This window comes from Schistocerca americana, chromosome 1 (assembly GCF_021461395.2).
Source record: "Schistocerca americana isolate TAMUIC-IGC-003095 chromosome 1, iqSchAmer2.1, whole genome shotgun sequence".
NCBI lineage: Eukaryota > Metazoa > Arthropoda > Insecta > Orthoptera > Acrididae > Schistocerca > Schistocerca americana.
Window position 1 is genome coordinate 1,161,624,630 of NC_060119.1, and position 19,706 is coordinate 1,161,644,335.

The window sequence follows — 19,706 nt, forward strand, 5'->3', positions numbered from 1 at the left end:
CTTTTTGTTGTGTGTATCTGCAACTCAGCATCTCTGCTATATGGTGAGTAGCAACTGTCCTTTTCATAATATTGTCTCAGAGTTTTAGGTATTATCTAGGATTTTGCATGGTAAGGTTACAGTATTTAATCAAAAATTTCATAATTATTTTTAAGATTAATATATTATTTCGACAAAGGAAGCCCACCTCCTTAGCTGAGTGATCTGCCTGCTATGCAGAGACCCTGGTCCAGTTTCCACTACTGCCAGGGGTGTTCCTTGGTTGAGGTCAACTGAGGTGCTGCCTGAATGACAAGTAGTGACTCCATGGTCTGGAAAGCCGGCAACAGCAGGGAGAAGTGTTCTGACCCCAACCCCTGCATATCACCTCTGCATGATACCATATGGAGGAGAATAACACAGTGGATGAACAGCACTGCATAGTCCTCTGGGTGTGATTACTGATTTTAGTTTCAGTTAATGTGAAGGAGAGTTGCTGTGTTAGTTGCTAATGGTTAACGAGATCTGATTAACTGTCACGCGAAATCAGTTTGCTGGTTCACGTATAGTTTAAATAGGGAAAAAGTGTGACTGAAATATCCTACTGTTATTCTGTCACATGCACTCTACAGATTATCTTAAATATGTATTCAGTGAAGATGGCTGAGGCATGATCCATGAAGGACAAGTGTTTAAAACGCCACTTCTTTTATGATTGCACTGTTTCTTCTTCCCAAAGCAATCCCACCCTGGCATCTGCTTTTCATTTGATTTAGGCACTAATTCCATTTTAGGTCACTCTGGATGGTGGTGTAACCATCATGTTCAGTAATTTTTCATCAGTAGGGTAATCGAATAGTGGGAATCAGTTAACATGTAATATCTTCGAATGAAATCACATTTTACCTATTGTCTGTCTGTTAACTGAAGAGCAAAGAGAGCTTGTGGTTTGTGGAAATGGCCATTCCCAGAAGAATACTACAAGGATATGAGATAACTAAGAATAAGTTTCCTGTCAAGCATTGGCACTGCAGTGATTCAGGGAGATTCTGATGGTCTAATGTTATTCTGTACTTGACATTAGCTATTAATTCAGTATTCTGCGAATTGTTAACCCATTTCTTAGAAAATAAACACTCTTCTGATATGTTTGTACATTGGATTGTCAGTGGTTTAAGATGCACTGCAGAAGGTTCAGCATAACTGAAGTTCCTCCTTGTGATGTAGTGGAATAGAGAGTAGGGACTTGTCTGCTTGCTCTTGAGTTTAGAAACAGACTATATGCTGATTGCCTACAACATAACAGAAGTTATGGCTCCGTGCAGGTTAAGGACGCCTTCACGGGAAAGAAGTCGCCCGAATCGCAGCCTGCTCCAGCTCACACGCCGGCACCGACGACGACGACGGCCACGGCCCAACAGGATGCGGGCGACTATGTGACCATTGCTGACGTGCGGCCTCACACCAATTACAAGCCAAGCTCGCCGCGGCTCTACTCGAACACAGCAGTGGTGGCAGCGTGCCGACCGACGGAGTACGTCTCCCTGAATGAGCTGCCACCACCTGAGACGACGAGGTCCGGTGCCCCTCTGGCTGCCTCTCCACCGCCAGGCGACTCCCTGGAGCGAAGGCGCCGTCAGGGTGCACGAGTCACGCTTGACTCTGAAGGCCGTGTCGTTTACTCCTCAGACAGCCTTCGGCGGCGTGGCAAAACAGGACACACCACCTTCGAGCCGGGCCCGTATGTCAAGGAGCCGTCAGCAGCGGGCAGCCCCATGATGGGCCACCGCACTGCTGCCACCACCGGCCACCCGCCGCCCACCTCTCCGCAACTGGGCAAGGTGATCATCAGAGCAGCCACACCCGCCACCTGCGTCTCTGCACAGCGTCCGCTGTCACCGCCACCTGTGCAGCAGCAGCAACAACAGCAGCAGCAGCAGCAGCCGCAGCAGCAGCAGAGGCCTGGGGCCTATGTTAATGTGCAGTCTCCTACGCGCAGTGCACCAGACAATCGTGACACCGAGGAAGGTAAGGTCCCTCCCCTGCCATCAGACCCCAAACTCCCACCCTTCCTGCGCCACGCAGATCCAGCACTGTATGACCGCATCAGCGGCAGCGCCCCGGGCAGCTCGAGGGTTAAGCGCAGTGACAGCTACCGTCTGGCCAACTCGCCCATCCTGCTGCCTGCCAGAAAGGTAAATCGCGATATTCTTCTGAATTCCACATTTGAGGCTGGAACCCGGAAAGAACAGGCTGGCAATGGCCGCCTACCTAGCAGCAGGGAACAGTCGACCACCCTGGAAATGACACCACACAAGAGCCAGCAGCACGAGTTCTCCCGGGCACGACAGCAGGTAGCTAGAGTCCAGGACTCGCCGACCCTGTCGAGTGGTCGGTCCTCTCCAGCAGATGTCGACGTCAGGCAGGTATCAAATCCCAACTTGTTGGGGCGCAGGTTCTATGGTGCTCAGGTCCGTGTCGATCCCGAGTTGCTCTCAGGTGCCCGAGCTGCAGGAAAGCGGTCAGTCGTTCCTGTGCCAGCTGACACGGAGCGTGCAAAGGTGCTTTCGAATAAAGGTAATGACCATGACACTGAGATATGGTAGAGGCACCCCACACTTGACACCAGCAGCTCTTACAAACCTTGTGCTTGTCTGACAACAGGTGAGAACAGTTCTTCTGCTGGCCCCCACCCTTACTTTACATTGCTCTTGCTTCATATAATATTGCTTCTCATCTCAAACGAAGTCATTTTATTCACTTTCTAGAACTTCTTTGCTTTTGCAAATATTTTCTTCAGCTTTGCTTTTGCATTCTGACAGGAAAAGGTTCCTACATGATCAAAAACAAAATTTTAAATAAATGTCTTAAAGAATTTTCTCTGTTCGGATATTATGAGTCTGCACAGCTGGTTAATGTACAGTGATGGCAAACAGCTAAAAAACGGAATGCTGCAAAATTGCCACAATGTACACAAAAACAATTTTGTAGCAGTGTGTGGCACAGAAAAAACAAGTGTCTTCTGTACCATGTTTAAGATTTTATGTATAAGCTTCCCCTCTTCTTTGGTCTTTGTTAAATGCGAAATATCTTAACAAAACTTCTCTTAGGCTGTGCTCTCTTTCCAGACGCTACTGGAATTGGTTTGATATGTACCTGAAGCTGTAAATTGTCACAAATGCTAGAGGACTATTACTAGTGGATGAATGCACAAGCTTAAAATATGTGATTGAATGGCTTGGGTTCTTCATGTAAATCAAGATGCTTACACATTTCTGTTTAATTCTTCAAATGATGTGGATATTGTTAAAACAAGTATGTGCTTATAATCATACGTTAAAATTCCCCAAGCTTAATTTCTTATTAATTTCAGATTTCCTTTCACTAGCTGATGCTAATTCTTTTGCATTTAATCTATAAAAATGTGTGGGGGGGGGGGGGGGGGGGGGAGAGAAATTGGTGACAACACAGCACTCGTTTATCCATACATAGATTACAAAAAATATTCAGACTGCTGAATATAATGAATAAGCAGTGTTTCATGAATAAGCAACACACCAGATTTGCTTCAGTACTGTCTACGTTGCTTTCAAGAGCTTCCTGCAATGTAGGTTCTATAAAACCCCAAAAAATACACATTTTTGAAAGAGGAGAAGGCTCCTAGCTAGTAGAAATAAGCATGCATATTAGAAGAAATTCTCCTTTTGCATTTTCACATATTAAAATCTGAATGTATGCGTGTTGAGAGTAGTCTGGTCATAAATGTGCCAAATAAGCAATACTTTTAGAGTAATGGTAGTAACTGAGTCATAGATTTCATGTTTATTCCAAACAAAATGGAATAGCCATTTTTGTGATCAAATATCATTCCAGTCATCACATTTCACCACATTACTTAATAAATATGGCACAAATAAGTAGTAGGCAATGCTTAAAGAGTAGATGTGATTGTACAGTAACAAGCTGCTTAATTTGAAAACACAGCTATTTAATTTTTAAAGCATGTTATATTTTATTAGTCAGTATTTCTCCCAGACTCTAGTTTGAATATATTTCATATATGGTAACTGACCACCAAGTATCAATGTAGTATCAATTATTATACTGCTGAACAGCAGGCACACTTACTCTTTACTAAATCAGTGAGAAGTTTCTCTTCTTATCCAATGTCATTACCCAATTTTGTCTTTAAGATCCTTACGTTGATACTGATTAGTACAGAAATTTGATTTGATTCATTTGCTGTGTTATAACGCACATTGCCTTTTCACAAGGTTCCATTGCATGGCTGTATATAAAATCCCCTCTGCTTATTTTTTCCTCTGCTCTCTTTCTCAACTTTTTTCTGTTTATTGTTACATTTGACTTACTTTCACTGTAAATGTTCAGTGTATTTATCATCATGATTGTTTTAATGCACATAATATCAATACTGATTTTTGTTCACTGCCATAACTGCAGGTAGTTGCAATGTACATTTTAAGTGTAATTATGATGACTGTATATTTTCAACTTCTGTTTATAGCACAGTTTGTAAACCTTCATAGCTTGCACTTGTGTGTTCTTTTTGCAACTTTCACCATTTTATTTGAATCTTGCTCATAGAACTTTGTATGAAAAAACAGTTGTTTTCATTTAATTACTTTGTGTTGAATGTGATAACATTTTGTGTTGTAGTATGTAAACTGTTGCTGTTGATATAATTACCAAACATATACCTCATACAGATTGTGTATCTATGAATATATCTCTGGCATGAGACTGCTGTAACTGTCCAGTGTGAAATAACTACATGAAAAAGTTTGTATATACTACATTAGGAAGTTTCTTCAGCATGATATCATTGTCACTGTTTATACATTTCCCTTTAATATAAGGTAGCAAAGACAATTTCAGATAAATAAATTTTTGACAGGGAATTAAATACACATACTTCCACAGAGCCACAAAGACACTAAAAATTTTGAATGTTGATAAGTTCTCACTTGTTTAAATGAGGCGCATTAAAACCAGGAAGATGTTTATAAACTTGCTGAATAAAACCATCTTTCTCATGAAAATTTAAAGTTAATAGTAATGAAATACATTTCACGTACCCTAAGCCACTAAAAAAGAGAAGATCTGTTCACAGAAACAATTCTTTAGCCACATCAAAGAAACACATTAAATAGTCATATATTACAAATTCCCATAAAATATATGGCTAAGGCAGAGTTCTAATTATAATCATCAAATACTCATATTTTTATTCATTAATTATTGGAAGAACAAAGGCTCAAATTAACAGTACATATCACATAAGGATGAGGAAGAGGAGGGGAGGGGAGATGGGTGAGGAATAGTGGATGCGGGATAGTATATCACTTCTCAGTATATAGCTGTTTAATTTAGACTCGAGTACTTACAGAACTGAATGTAATTCAAATTAGATCATCAGAGTAATAGAATCAGGTCAGAGAAAAACTAATGACAATAACCAGACACATGTCCCACACATAGCTGTTTATAAAAAGAAACATTTTCGTTGTATCCAAATAGAGCAAGTGTGTGTTGCATGGAATGCCTAAAAACATTCACTTTCTGATACATATTTAACTATTAGTGTGTGTGTGTGTGTAAGTAATAAATTCCTTTAGTATCAGTCTGCTTGTTGCATCACACTAATTATGGGCACAATGAAAAGACAGGAGTGCTAACTTCCATTATTTGAATTTACTTTTGGCTTTTTGGTTTCGATTCTGCTGTTACCAGTAGTATTTTTGCACGTAGTGATGTCAGTACTTTTACCTTCTGTAACTAAGGACCCCAAGGCAGAATGCGTGTTTTTTTATTTTAATTCATTATTGCAGTATGCATACATTTCCTGTGCACATTTGGTATACTGAATTTTTGAAAGATTTCTTTATTTGCACCCATTACATAAATTTTCTGTGAAAATTTAATTAATCAGCTGCAAGTAAAATGAAAAAAATTGTTGAGAACTTGAAAAAAAAACACGACTCAGTTAATCTGTTGATTCTTGGAGACAAATTACTTTTCTCATTACCCCGCAATCATCACCCAGTTTCAGAGCTTTATCATCCACATCAGAATTGTACTCTTTTGGATGTGTTCTGAAATTATCCAGCAAAAGCCACAAGAAGGTTTCTTAAAAGTTCAAGCTGTGAACTTATCACACTGAATAGTACATGGCCTTCAATACAAACAAATGAAGAAGAATACCTCCCTAATAATATTTACAATGAGTTACATGCCTTTTTACAAGCTATCACTTAAATGCCTTCAGTCAATATTTATTCTCATCAGAAAGTTTAGTAGAAACTCTTCATCTTCATCAACAACAGGTTTATAGCAACAAGAGTTTCAAGAGACTATTCACTATTGCGATGTAAAATAACTTCCTCATAAGGATTTATGAAACTGCATTCTTATGTACTTCTTCAGTTCTGAGGGTTCATTTACAAGAGCTGTTGAGAATGCAACCGAGCTTATTTTTTATGTTTGAAGTCAACATTGGTATCAGGGTGCACATGCTCTTTACCGGTATGTTTGCAGCCACACGTAGTGTCCACGCTGGATTTTTTTTTTTCATGGCTGTGGAAACAACCAGTCACTGTCTAGCCGTTGACAAGTGAATACGTGTAAGTGGCAGTCATCCGATTTTGTTTGATGGTAAAAGGGGAACAACATTGGAAATGAAGTCCCATGCTTCTTGACAGAGCGTAGGGGAATGATGTGGGAGACCCGCACCGCCATACTAGGCAAGGTCCTAATGGAGGTGATTTGCCGTTGTCTTACTCAGACCATAATGGGGATGAATGAATGATGATGATGAAGACACAACAACACCCAGTCATCTCAGGGCAGGTGCAAATCCCCGACCTCACCAAGAATAGAACCCGGGACACTGTGCTCTCCCGAGCAAGAACACTATTTTGAGACCACGAGCTGCAGACGGAACAACATTATTGCATCAAATTTTGTTTTAAGCTTGGTGATTCTCTAGTCAAAACAATCTGCAAGATTTGACAATGTTTGGAGACAAGACCGTATCTGAAAGAGATTTAAGGAACCTGTTGATGCAGGATAGACGAATCATGATCAGAGAACTTACAGATAATGTTAAAATTAGTATTGGATACATTCATTCCATTGTAATGGAAAATTTGGACCTCAGGAGGATCTTAGCAAAATTTGTGCAAAGTTGCTAACAACTGAGCGGAAGAGACTTCATTCAGAGATTGCACAGCACTTGCTGGATACTGTGAACCATAATTCCAACTTTCTAAACACAGTGATAACTGTGATGAGTCCTCGGATTATGGGTATGACCCAGAAACAAAGTTCCAGTCATCGCAATGGAAGTGTCCAGCATCCCTGGGACCTGTGTCACCTTTGTGAAGCAGTTATACGCAAATGGCCAGACTTGGGGACAGATGGCAGTTGGCACCTTCACCATAGTAACTCACCTGCTCATCATTCTCAATTAATTCAGAGTTTTTTGCCCAAATACAACATGGTTGTGGTAGTCTCCCTATTCCCCTGACCTAGCACTAGGTGACTTCTGGCTTTTCCATAAACTGAAAAAGGCTCTGGAAGGGACCAGATTTCAGGACAGGGAACACATTATGCAGAATTCAATGGAGCAGCTGTGTACTGTACCAAAAGAGGTGTTCCAGCTATGCTTCCAGCATTGGGATAGGTGTGTAGAAGCTGAAGTTGACTAGAGTCAAACAACTGTATCTTAATAAAGATTGATTTTATAAATAGACAGATACTTTTTGAAGAGCCCTCGTACATATATGGGAAAAGCACAACAGGGGCCTAGAGAGAGAGAGAGAGAGAGAGAGAGAGAGAGAGAGAGAGAGAGAGGGGAGAGAGAGAGAGAGAGAGAGAGAGAGAGAGCAGGAGCAGGGCAGGACACATCTGAAATAAACACTTGAGTTATAATGAATATTATTAATAAATGTGTGAGATTAGCCTTGTACTGAATCAGAGAAGTAACAGCTGATAACCTTGACTGGTATTCCATCATTATTAATGTCTATTTTTACTAGCCTGCTGTTCTCTTATTTCCCTTTCCCAGTAGCTCTCTGTTTAACCCATTAAAAAATTATGCTCATGAAGGAAGCACTGATCTTTGACACTCGTGTTCTGACAGACCTGTGTGACATTATGGATGAGCTGCTGTCTTTCATTTTTACCTAACTTCATTTGGCAAAAAGCTCAAGTTTCCTGTAATTCTGTAACTATTTACTGCAAATATTCCCATAAAGAAAGAAAATATGAAGCTTTTAAGTACTATCTTGGTTTAGCATATGATGGTACTGCATTTATCAAGTCAGTATCAGCATGTCCATAATCTCCCAAACAATGTTCATACATCCTACCGATTGGATAGTTGACAACAAGAATAGATTTCAGGTTTTATTTCAGCAGTGACCCATGTTACATACAGTACAATATTCCAGTAAGAAATTATAATGTAGTGAAAATGGAAAGTTGAGATATAAAAAGAGAGAGATGTAGGACTTGGGCCAATTAATGTAGCCAAAAAATTCAAATCAGTCAACCACTGTAGTATCTGTATGTCAGTCCTTACAATGAGGGATAAAAGACAGAATAAGGAGAATAACACGAAGACAAAGCACACAACTCTTTCTTATGCCTTTATTTCAATTGTTCTTCCCTATTCACTTGTCTTTTGTTTCAGGAATAGATTTTCAGTATTCGTAAGCACACAGTAAGTTTTCATTGCCTGCATTTGTTACCATTTTAATGAAAAACAGTAGTCAACATACAGCCTCACAGCTCATAAATTTGATAAAAGTCAAGCCATGAACATATATAAGTTGCAGTTATTGTTAATGTTGGTCATCTAATGTATTCACTACATTGCTACACTAATTTTCGGCTATGATCTACATTTGGGTATCTTATTATCTGGCTTTTGGTTGGTTGCACCTGTGGGCTTTGGAATCACACCACACTTCACACTATGCAAAACTAACTACAGTGCACAATAGTAAACTGATTCCCTTTACACTGTGTTCCAGCACTTTGGTAGTTTTTATAAACAATCAGTGTTCTCATATAGTTACAAAATATTAAAGGACAGACTCTGCAAAACCGTTAAGAAGCAGTACATCAGAAAAGGTAAGGCATCACTGCTGCAAAGAACAGTGGCAACTAATAATCACACCTTAAGAACAGCCATAAATATCTGAAGTTGTAGAGTTTTACATTGAAATATGAAAATTCAAAGGTAAGTGTTATAATGATTATTTTACTTAACTCAAATCCTCCATGCTTCGTAGAGCATAATGGTTATAAAAAGAAATACTTTCTTAATTTTCACAATATTTTATTTATTCACTGTGTCCTGTCAGACAAACAATGCTTTTCCATTACTTGACTTTCTCAAGGCAGACAAGTAATGTGTTCCATTTGTATTACGTTAAGCAGGTGATGTTACTGAATTAAAATGAAATTTAAAGAGCATGCAATATGACACTACAACTAATCACAAACATTAATGATGAGACAAATAATATTATATTTTTTAAGCCTGAGTGAAAACAATCTGTGACTAGAAATACTGTACACCCACAGTTAGCATACATAGCTGTGTTACAAGAACTAAGCATCAGAATAACTAGAACTTCCTGGCAGATTAAAACTGTGTGCCCGACCGAGACTCGAACTCGTGACCTTTGCTTTTGGGCTAGTTCTCTACCATCTGAGCTACCGAAGCACGACTCACGCCCGGTCCTCACAGCTTTACTTCTGCCAGTATCTCTTCTCCTACCTTCCAAACTTTACAGAAGCTCTCCTGCGAACCTTGCAGAACTAGCACTCCTGAAAGAAAGGATACTGCGGAGACATGGCTTAGCCACAGCCTGGGGGATGTTTCCAGAATGAGATTTTCACTCTGCAGCGGAATGTGTGCTGATATGAAACTTCCTGGCTGGTTAAAACTGTGTGCCCGACCGAGACTAGAACTCGGGACCTTGGCCTTTCGCGGGCAAATGCTCTACCATCTGAGCTACCAAAGCACGAAGCCCACGAAAGGCAAAGGTCCCGAGTTCGAGCCTCGGTCGGGCACACAGTTTTAATCTGCCAGGAAGTTTCATATCAGCGCACACTCCGCTGCAGAGTGAAAATCTCATTCTGATTAGAATAACTATTTCACGAAATATTTATTACTGGTCGAGTGCAATGAGCTGGTATTATCCATGATTTAAAACAGGGCACTAAACATTTGTTAGTTAAACAGCAGAAATGAAAAGTCTATGTTGACAAACAGAAAATGTTCCCATGAACAAGAAACTTCACTGCTAACCACTTTTAAGAACTTCAGAAAAAATATTTTTTATCAAAAATATATCCAGGTACAAATATTCCACTGTAAAATTGCAGTTTAAGGTTTGTTCAACAATATTTATCATTTCAAACAATGGAAAATCAAGAATAATGACAATATTATTAAAAGGATAGATTGCTACTCACCATACAGTGGAGATGCTGACTTGCAGACAGGCACAACAAAAAGACTACTAAACAGGTAGCTTTAGCCAAAAGGCCTTCTTTTGAACTAAAACACACACACACACACACACACACACACACACACACACACACACACACAGTCTCTGACCACAGAGGTCAGACTGCAAGCAACAACTGTGCATAATGAGAGAAGCAATCTGGGTGGTGGGGCTAAGGAAGCAGTTAGGGTGGGGAGGGAAAGGGATAGCAAGGTGGGGGTGGGGGATGGCAAAGTCTGCTTGTGGGGAGCATAGAGGGACATTGTGGGGAGAGGATAGGGGGTACACACAGGGGGTGGGGGCAGGGAGTGTAAAAGGGGGTAAGTAAAAAGACAGTGAATGTGTTGGTGAATTTTTTTTTTCTTTTTTCTTTTCAAGGGCATGTGGTGCTGGAGTGGGAAAATGGGTAAGTATGAGGCTCCGTACTTCTCTCCTTTTCCACTCTCTGCTCCCCCCCCCCCCCCCCCCACTACTCTGACCAACCTCCTTTCTGGAACTAGCTGCCCTACCCTCTTCCCATCAAGTCCCTGTATGCTCCCACAAGCAGCACTTCACCCTCACCCACCCCCTCCCTGCCCCGCCCCAGCCTCCTCCTTACCCCCATGGCCCAGTGGCCAGAGACAGTTAGTTTCTTTCTCTCTCTCTCTCTGTATGTTAGTGGGGGGGGGGGGGGGGGGGGGATGCGCATGTGTGCGTTGTTAATTCAGAAAGCCTTTTGGCCGAAAGCTTACGTGTTTGGCAATCTTGTTGTGCCAGCCTGCAACTTAACATCTCCACTATATGGTGAGTAGCAATCTATCCTTTTCGTAACATTGTCAGTATTTACAATTTGTGACATTTGAACCACCTTGACTTTAGAGAGAGAGAGAAGGACCAATGACTAAAAATTTTTATTAACTGTGATATCACAGGTACTTCACATTCTGACATACAAAAAGCATATGCTTCCTCTATGAAATTAGTGGTCAAAACAGGTAAACTATAAACAGGGCTGTTCGTAAAGCAGCGATACTGATTAGGAAACACTGTTTCCTTTTGGGCACATTTTACCCAGTGAATTTGGATGTATACATCCATTAAGTAAGTTAATATAATGACTTGAATGAAACAGAACAGAACCTTCTTTTTAATAATTCACTACCAACTCTTACTGAATACCAGCTACATTAGGCAGGTCACACTATCAAATGCACTTATTGAAGTATACAGTAAATGTTTTGGGACACTTGCTGTTCATGTTATATATTAATGACCTGTCAGAGAGTATTAATAGTAACTGCAGACTATTCATTGCTGCAGTTATGTATAATGAAGTACTGTTTGAAAGGACTGCACAAATATTCAGTCAGATCTTGATAAAATCTCAAACTGGGGCAGGGATTGGAAACTTGCCTTAAATGTTCAGATATGTAAAATTCTGCATTTCCACAAAAAAGCTATAATCAATATCAATGAGTCATAATTGGGATCAGAAAACTCATACAAGTATGTGGATATAACAATTTGTATGGAAGAGAAATGAAATGGTATAATCACATATGCTCTGCCACAGTTGAAGGTGATGAAGACTGCAGTTTATTAGCAGGGTTTTGGAAAAATTCAATTAGTTTACAACTAAGTTTGCTCATACAACACTCATATGCCCATCCTAGAATGTTGCTGAAGTGTGTGAGGCCCACACCAGAAACAACTACAGGGATACTGAATGAAGAGCATCACGTACTTACAGTCACAAGTTTGTTTGACCCTTGCGAAAGCGTTCAGAGATACTAAAAACCCTGTATAGGCGGTGGCTTGAAGATGGATGCTAACTATTCTGCAAAAGCCTAATTACAAAGTTTCAAGAACTTGCATTAAATGAGTAGTCAAGGAATACACAACACATTGCTCTTGTAGAGACCACAAAAAGAAGCTAATATTACTTACAGTGTGCACAAAAGCACTTTGGCATTCATTCTTCCCATGCTGCAATGGGAAGTACCCTCTGCCACACACTTCACAATGTCAAATGTCGGAGTATGTCGATAAGAACAAAAGAGGAAGGGACAGATCTGTCTCATTAGTAACAAAGGAAATGGCCTCTGTTGTTCCCCTATCAATGAACTGATCTGTTTTACAGAGTTTAGACAGTTATTAACTGCATCTAGGGACACAATTTCACAGTTTTATCAAATTTAATGTGAGCAATAAAATTATTTGTAAAAACAGTGTACAGGTGATGTAAAAAATGGCAGCTTTCTGAAGTCTGACCACTGGCCTGAGCCATCATCACATTGTTTACTGTGACAGGCAACTGCCACTGCTTTTCTTCCATATTTTCTTGCCGAATTGCTGCAATAGCTGGAAAGCATGAAAGTGACCAGTCTATATGTGCCTCTAGTCTGCAGACATTTCCCATAATTAAATGTTGCCTGCTAAATTATTTTTTTCAGTAGTACTACTGCCTCATAATAACTCTACAATTGTACATTTCAGATAACCAATAATGTGTAAAACAACACAACAGTTCCCTGAAAGCAAGTATAATGAAACCTGAGACAGCCAAATATTTTATTGTCCATAACATAACAAAATCACTGCTAAAACTCCCTTATGCAATGAAAGATCTGGAACACTGCTATATTGATGTTCTGGAGATAAGGACCTTTTGCCTATTGTCTGATGAAGTTCCTAGAATTTGAATTCTCAGAAAATATGGAGTCAGTGATTCCTCAAAGTGGAAGATGTCATAAGATATTCCAAATTACCCTGTGTGCATAATAATCTTACTACTAGAAGTCAATATAGCTTAACCACAACAATATTTGTATAATAAGCTAAAAATTCTACCTCACATTCTACATACTGGAATAAAACAAGAAATGAAGACTGTAATTTGTTCAAATATTACAAGTGGTTCCATTTTTGTGACTTTTATTTACTCTGCAGCCTAACAAAACTAAAGAAAGTACACATTATCTATAAGTGGCAGGGGGATTTTATCATCAACAGAGCTTTTTAAAATGTTAATTTTGTTGTTTCTGTTACTAGGACGAAATCCAACTTATGGTAAGGAACCACCAAGGTACGGCTATTCTCCACATGCAGTGTGGTCTAATACCACTGATCACACACAGCATGTTCCATATTCAGCTCCTCCTTACTGGACACTACCTGCCAGAAGATCACAAGATAAATTGGACATGGAGAGTTCAGGAAAACAAATCAATCCAATGCAGCAAGATCCAGGCAGCAGACGTTTCAACACTATAGCTACCAGTAGCTGCAGGAATTACGTAGACAGTCAAAGAAGTAATGAACACAAAAACATGATGCCGTATCAGTACAATGTGTGTGCAACGCAACTTTACTCAAATATACACAGAGTGCCAGTGGCAACAACAAATACACATTCTGCATGTGGCATGCCAGCTTCTGTTCCTAAAGTGCCTGAAACAATGCCACAAAATTCTCACCTTGCTCTGTCTAATCAACAACGGCAACAAACAGAAAACACAAGGCAAGCATTCTTCTCTTCTACGCCAACTAAGAGTGGAACAATGTCCATGGACATGAGTACAAATTTCTCACCAATTCCAAAGCAAAGTTTGCAAAATGACAATGGAAACACATTCAAGGCATACAGCAACACACATTTGCAAGTAAACCATGTGAGAGTTGGGTCTCCACGTCTTATATCACCACCTCGAACATCCATGACATCAGAAGAGATCTTTGCTGCAATTCACAAGTCAAAAAAGCGTTTAAATATAAAAACAGATTCAGACAGTTATAGCAGGAGTGCTTCCCCATCTTGCTCCTCTGCAACTAGTCTCTCACCTGGAAGTTCAGAATCCTCTCTCTGTGGACTTCAGGGAAGAGCTGCAAATAGGTACACACCTGAAACAGGGACATTCAACAACAGAAATGAAAATGGTAGAAATCGTCACAGCTGGTCACCAAATGCGAGTGAAGAAGAAGTTCTGCATCAATCGCTGAACTCGAGGTCACCTGTGCAACTTCCTGGGTCTCGACAGAGTTGGGCCTGTGACAGGTTGGCTTCTATCCAGCAAACATCTAGAAATGATTTTAAGAGACTCTTACTGCAGCAAAGCAGCAAATCAAATATTTCTAGCATAACAGGCTACCCTGGGACCAAACTATCTGCTGTGGAACAGCTGAGGTTGTCTCGTCAGAAGATGGTTTCTGCAACAATCAACACTAATGGCTGCTACTCATCCAGAAGTCCTGTGGAGAAGCGTAATGGTGGACCCAAGTTGTTATCTTCCCCTAGGACATTAGCAACATGGAAGTTCTCTTCACCAAGAACAGACGTCCTCTCCTCTACAATACCAGAAGATTGTGCAGAGGACGAGGACACGTCAAATTCACCACAAAATAGTCCCTCAAGGCAACAGCAGTCAAAGTTAGCAAGCACTGCAACAAGCAGTCATGGGACTACTTTGATGAATCCCTCAGTGCGGAGGCCTTTGAGTGACTCTTTTGGCACAGACAGACTTACTCAACCATCAAATGTGGAAGCCAATAAGACTGGAACTTCGAGGTACCAAACTAGTATACAACAAAAATCAAATCTTCCAGGACAGAGTGTATTGAACACTAATGCAAAAAATTCCACAGCAAGTAACAGGCTTTTATTTTGCAACTCAAAAGTTCCTCCAGTGAGATCACCAGAAATGTTTTCAAAACAAAATATTAAGGAAAATGTAAATTCAAACCAGATAAATAATGTAAGGACTTACACTAATAATCAGATAAAAACAGATAACCATAATCGCATGTTAAATACCGAGTTCAAATCACCACAACTTATTATGCAGCAACAAAGCCTGTTAAATGTCTGCACCCCAAAGAGACAATCCAATGACAAAACAAAAACAAATTATTATAATGGCTCACCAGGCAGGTACATTTTAGGAACTCTTGAATCAAAGAGCCCCTCGCCGACTCTGGAAACTGCCCTGTAAGCATTTTCCAGTGTTATACTGAGTTTTACTGACTACAAAACTATGGTGAATGCACATGAGAATTCTGGTTAGTAGTTAATCGTCCTGTGAAAATGAAATCAGGTATGGGACCACCACATTTATGAACTAAAAGCTGTTGCTCAGATGAACCATGCCTTGTAACATTGCTGCTGTATAAAGTAATGGATAATCAAACCCGGTCTGGAAATGTATGATACTTAGCACTGACCTACATTATATTGCAAACACTGTGTGCTGGTGATTTAATTATGTGATATGAACATCTCTCTTAAGAGTGTAAAGTCATTTATGCAGTCAAATTTACAGAAGAAAAAACTTGCTGGACTGTGCTGAACTTGTAAAACGAGTTCACCATTATGGTAATAATTACATTTGTGTATAAGTAAAACTTAGTCTAGTCCAGAATTTAAAATCAATTCTGCACATTACCATGCACAGTTTTCTTTTAAATTATTTTGTACAATGAGAATATTGTATTTCCTATTTTTAATGTACAGAGAAGCAGCAAAATTTACTTGAAACAATTTTTTATATTTAAACTGGACTATGTCAATTTTTAACAATATTGTAATATTGACTGCGCATGGAAAAAAAACTGCAAACACTTTGAAAGTGCACAACAAATACAAAATATAACTTTTATGTTACAACAGAAACAATGTATTTTCGTAGTAAAAGTCTCAAGAACGCAGTGATTTCCAGAAATGTGAAACAAGTTAATATGGCACTGTTGTAGAAATGTGTAGTTTAAACACCGTGCAATAATTACAAATATAAAATCAACTCATCTTCAAGCATACATTAGTCATACAGCATTGATGAACATCAAAAACTTCTATCACATTAATTAATTTGTATTGTATACTAAAAAAACTTCAGTACAGAACAAACAGTGCCTATTATCACTTTTTGTACTATGCAAGAGAAGTAATTTGTGAATTCAGCAAAGAGTATGTAACTTCTAAATTAAGATGAATTTACTGCTTCATCTGTGCTCAGAGAACAGAGTAATATATTATACAAAAATTTTAATATATAAATGATACTGTAATGATGATGTAAAGAGAACTGACTAGAAGAATTTAATTTTGAATGGGTCATGGCTTAAATACAAACAAAAGAAATATAACAAAATAGTTATTAATTTGATGCCCTCGATTTCTAAGCTCCCTCTGCAGTGAATTCTACTGTGCTTATAAACTCAATAAACTGAAAAACATGTGCCCCTCAGCATAATGCCTCTTTCTAATGGGGCCTTAGAGGTACTAATGTATGTCAAAATTTTGACAGCAATATCCTTATAAATAGCATAAAATGAGTTCACATCACTTGAGAAGTGGCTTTTGTGTAACATACCTTCAGCTGCTATATGTTTCTAGAACTATAGATACTTGTACATGTGAGCAATACCCTGCTAATGTTATTAGTTGTACAATGAAGTAAGCTCCTGTGGTTATGAGCTACAAGTAAAACATTTTTAAACCCGTAATGCAGAATGAAATATAAATGAATACCAAGAAAGCTACTACACACATTAACAAAATGGTAAGAAAGTGTTGACAAATATATAGGTACATAAACAACATGCTAAATATTGTAACTCATAGTGTGAACTTATATTCTTCAGCATACAGACTCTGCAGCTACATTCTTCTGATGCTGTAATGTGTGTGTGTGTGTGTGTGTGTGTGTGTGTAATGACTACAGTTATCGAGTTTCCATGTTCAGCCTCTACAGCTAAGACCGTCTATTATATGGTTTGAGGCTATCTTGATTATCTGGATCCATTCAATCATTTTATTAAATGAGAACTAGCAAAACTAGGAAGGGCATGGAAATTTTTACTTGCCAGCTGAAACAAGAGCAGGGCTGAATGTTGAGTCTCTCCATGCTAGTAACTAGATACAAATATGAGGACAGGCAAACAATAATATACTACTGAACAGTGAGTGACAAACAGCACATGCACAAAAGCATACATGCATGCAAAAAGAGAGAGAGAGAGAGAGAGAGAGAGAGAGAGAGAGAGAGAGAGAGAGAGATTATACTAAAGATAGAAAAAAAATGTAAGTTAGAAAGCTAGTGTATTTACATCTCACTCAGCAATATTTTCAAGTGAGGGGGTTGTCTGTCTGAAATTTTTTGTATGATTTCCAAATGGAAAAAAAAAAAGAAAAATGAATTGATGGAGGAAAGAAGTTATACAAATCATTGAATCATGACTGAAATTAGGGATGGCAAAAGTGCAATCAGAATTTCTCATTATTCAAATCCATCCTACATTGCACAATTTTTTGACTTCACATTCATATGAGTCATGTGATTAGCTGTTGTAGACTGGACCGCTTCTGGCACTAAAGTGAGTACAATTCCATGATTTTGAAATTTTTTATTTCAAAATGGCTCTTCTTATCATTGTTCCAACTTTTTCATTTGTCACGAAATATAAATAAAAGAGTAGCATGGAGAGCTGCATCAAATCAGTCTCAGGACTGAAGACAACAACAACAACAACAACAACATAAATAAAAGTATTTTCACACTGTCTAAATTTAATAATTATAGACATGAATACACAAAAATGAAAGTCAAACTTAGCAATATACTGTTGCAATATCTGCATTAAAAAGGTAAAAAAGTTGCAAAATTAATACCACCATGAAGTACTGACTAATGAAATATAAACACCCATAGGTAGTTATAGAGTCCTATAATGATAAAAATCAGACCAACTATTTACGTGCATGTGTTCAGAACTAGGCATCATTTGAGAGGAATTTTGATTAGAATATTATCTCTTTATGTGCAGCATTAGAAAATGGAGACACTAAAATTGCAAACACTTCATCATAGCAACACATCACTGATCAGCTGAGTGAACACATGATAAACTAGGTACCAGTGATACCATAAATTCAGCTTGCAATACAAATTAATTTACAAAATTATTATTTTATATAACTGAATTGTGTGAATATTGCCTTAAAAATATCTGGGAAGAACTGATTCACTAAAAAGAAATCCTTCAAAAAATATATCTACTGCACCACAATTCGTCTATTTGCATCCAACTTTGGTATTTTTTTTCGTTTTGCTCAGATTTTATGGAGCAATGGTCAAATGTTTTCTAGCGATATCTCTTACAGGCACAAGATATTATAAAGCAGTGACAACACAGAAGCTGTTTTATGGGAAGACAAAAGCAGTAAGCTATACATAAAAAACAATTCTTTGTTAGTCCCACACTAGCCAAAGCAGTCTTTCATCAATAACTTGCAGGTCATGACTCTCTGAGCAGCCACCTCCAGCTTCATCTGTGAAAGATCACACTAACTAATGAAGCTAATACAAGTATTGTAATTTCTGGAATCAATTACTGTGTAAGTATTTTGATATTTTACATTTAGTATCACAATGGCCAAGCAAATACAACCACAATACTGTATATATAAAGAGAAGAATATTCTACAACAGATAATCAGTGATTGCAGACTTATAATACACAGGAAAATGTTCTGAGACTTATCAGAATTATTTGCTGTGACTTGGCAACTTACACACCTACACAAGCGTAGCCAGCATCTGACAGGAGGAGGACAATTTCGTCAATTTCTTACAAAATAAAACTTAAAACTATTAAAAAAATTGTGTTCATTAATCACCAAACTTACCAATGCTATCACTTTAATATGGGTACCTCCTATCTACAATGTTTGTAAACAAGGGTTTATAGTTTGTATGAGATCTGGACACAGTATTAAGCTGTCACAAATGGAGAAACAGTTTTGAGAATTCACAACAAATGGCTCTTGGAGCACTTCCTACAATTCAGTACTGGTTTCATGACTTTTTTGAACACCAGTCTAAAAAGCCTATAAAGTAGCCAACCCATTGTGCAATGGGGGTACAAAAAGTCGCTTCTTCGAAAAAAACTGTCAATGATATTCGAGTAATCAGTTAAAATACTGTCTGTTAACATGGAATACTGAACTTGCCTGGACACCTCTAAATATACCATCTAAACATGAAAACGGAATAAAAAATTAAGGCATACGTGTAGGTATAAACTTTTTCTGTATTCAGCTTGGGACTGGAATATGAATGCATCATCATTTTTACAGGATGTTAAGGTTGATGTTGATGGAAATCATCATATCAGTCTGTCTAATTACTTCAAAGTAACTACAGTTTC

At 38.6% G+C, this 19,706-nt stretch overlaps 1 protein-coding gene across 1 annotated transcript in view; it reads left to right on the forward strand.

The window, feature by feature from the left end:
* LOC124597760 (mucin-19-like) overlaps window positions 1-16,639 on the forward strand; it is a 503,731-nt gene extending 487,092 nt beyond the window's left edge. Inside the window, exons 10-13 of the mRNA XM_047135958.1 lie at window positions 1,305-2,581; window positions 10,905-10,932; window positions 13,455-13,473; window positions 13,557-16,639. Of these exons, the coding sequence (XP_046991914.1) occupies window positions 1,305-2,581; window positions 10,905-10,932; window positions 13,455-13,473; window positions 13,557-15,493 (3,261 nt within the window). The 3' untranslated portion in view covers window positions 15,494-16,639. The remainder of the gene's footprint in view (window positions 1-1,304; window positions 2,582-10,904; window positions 10,933-13,454; window positions 13,474-13,556) is intronic.
* Window positions 16,640-19,706: the final 3,067 nt, after the last annotated feature.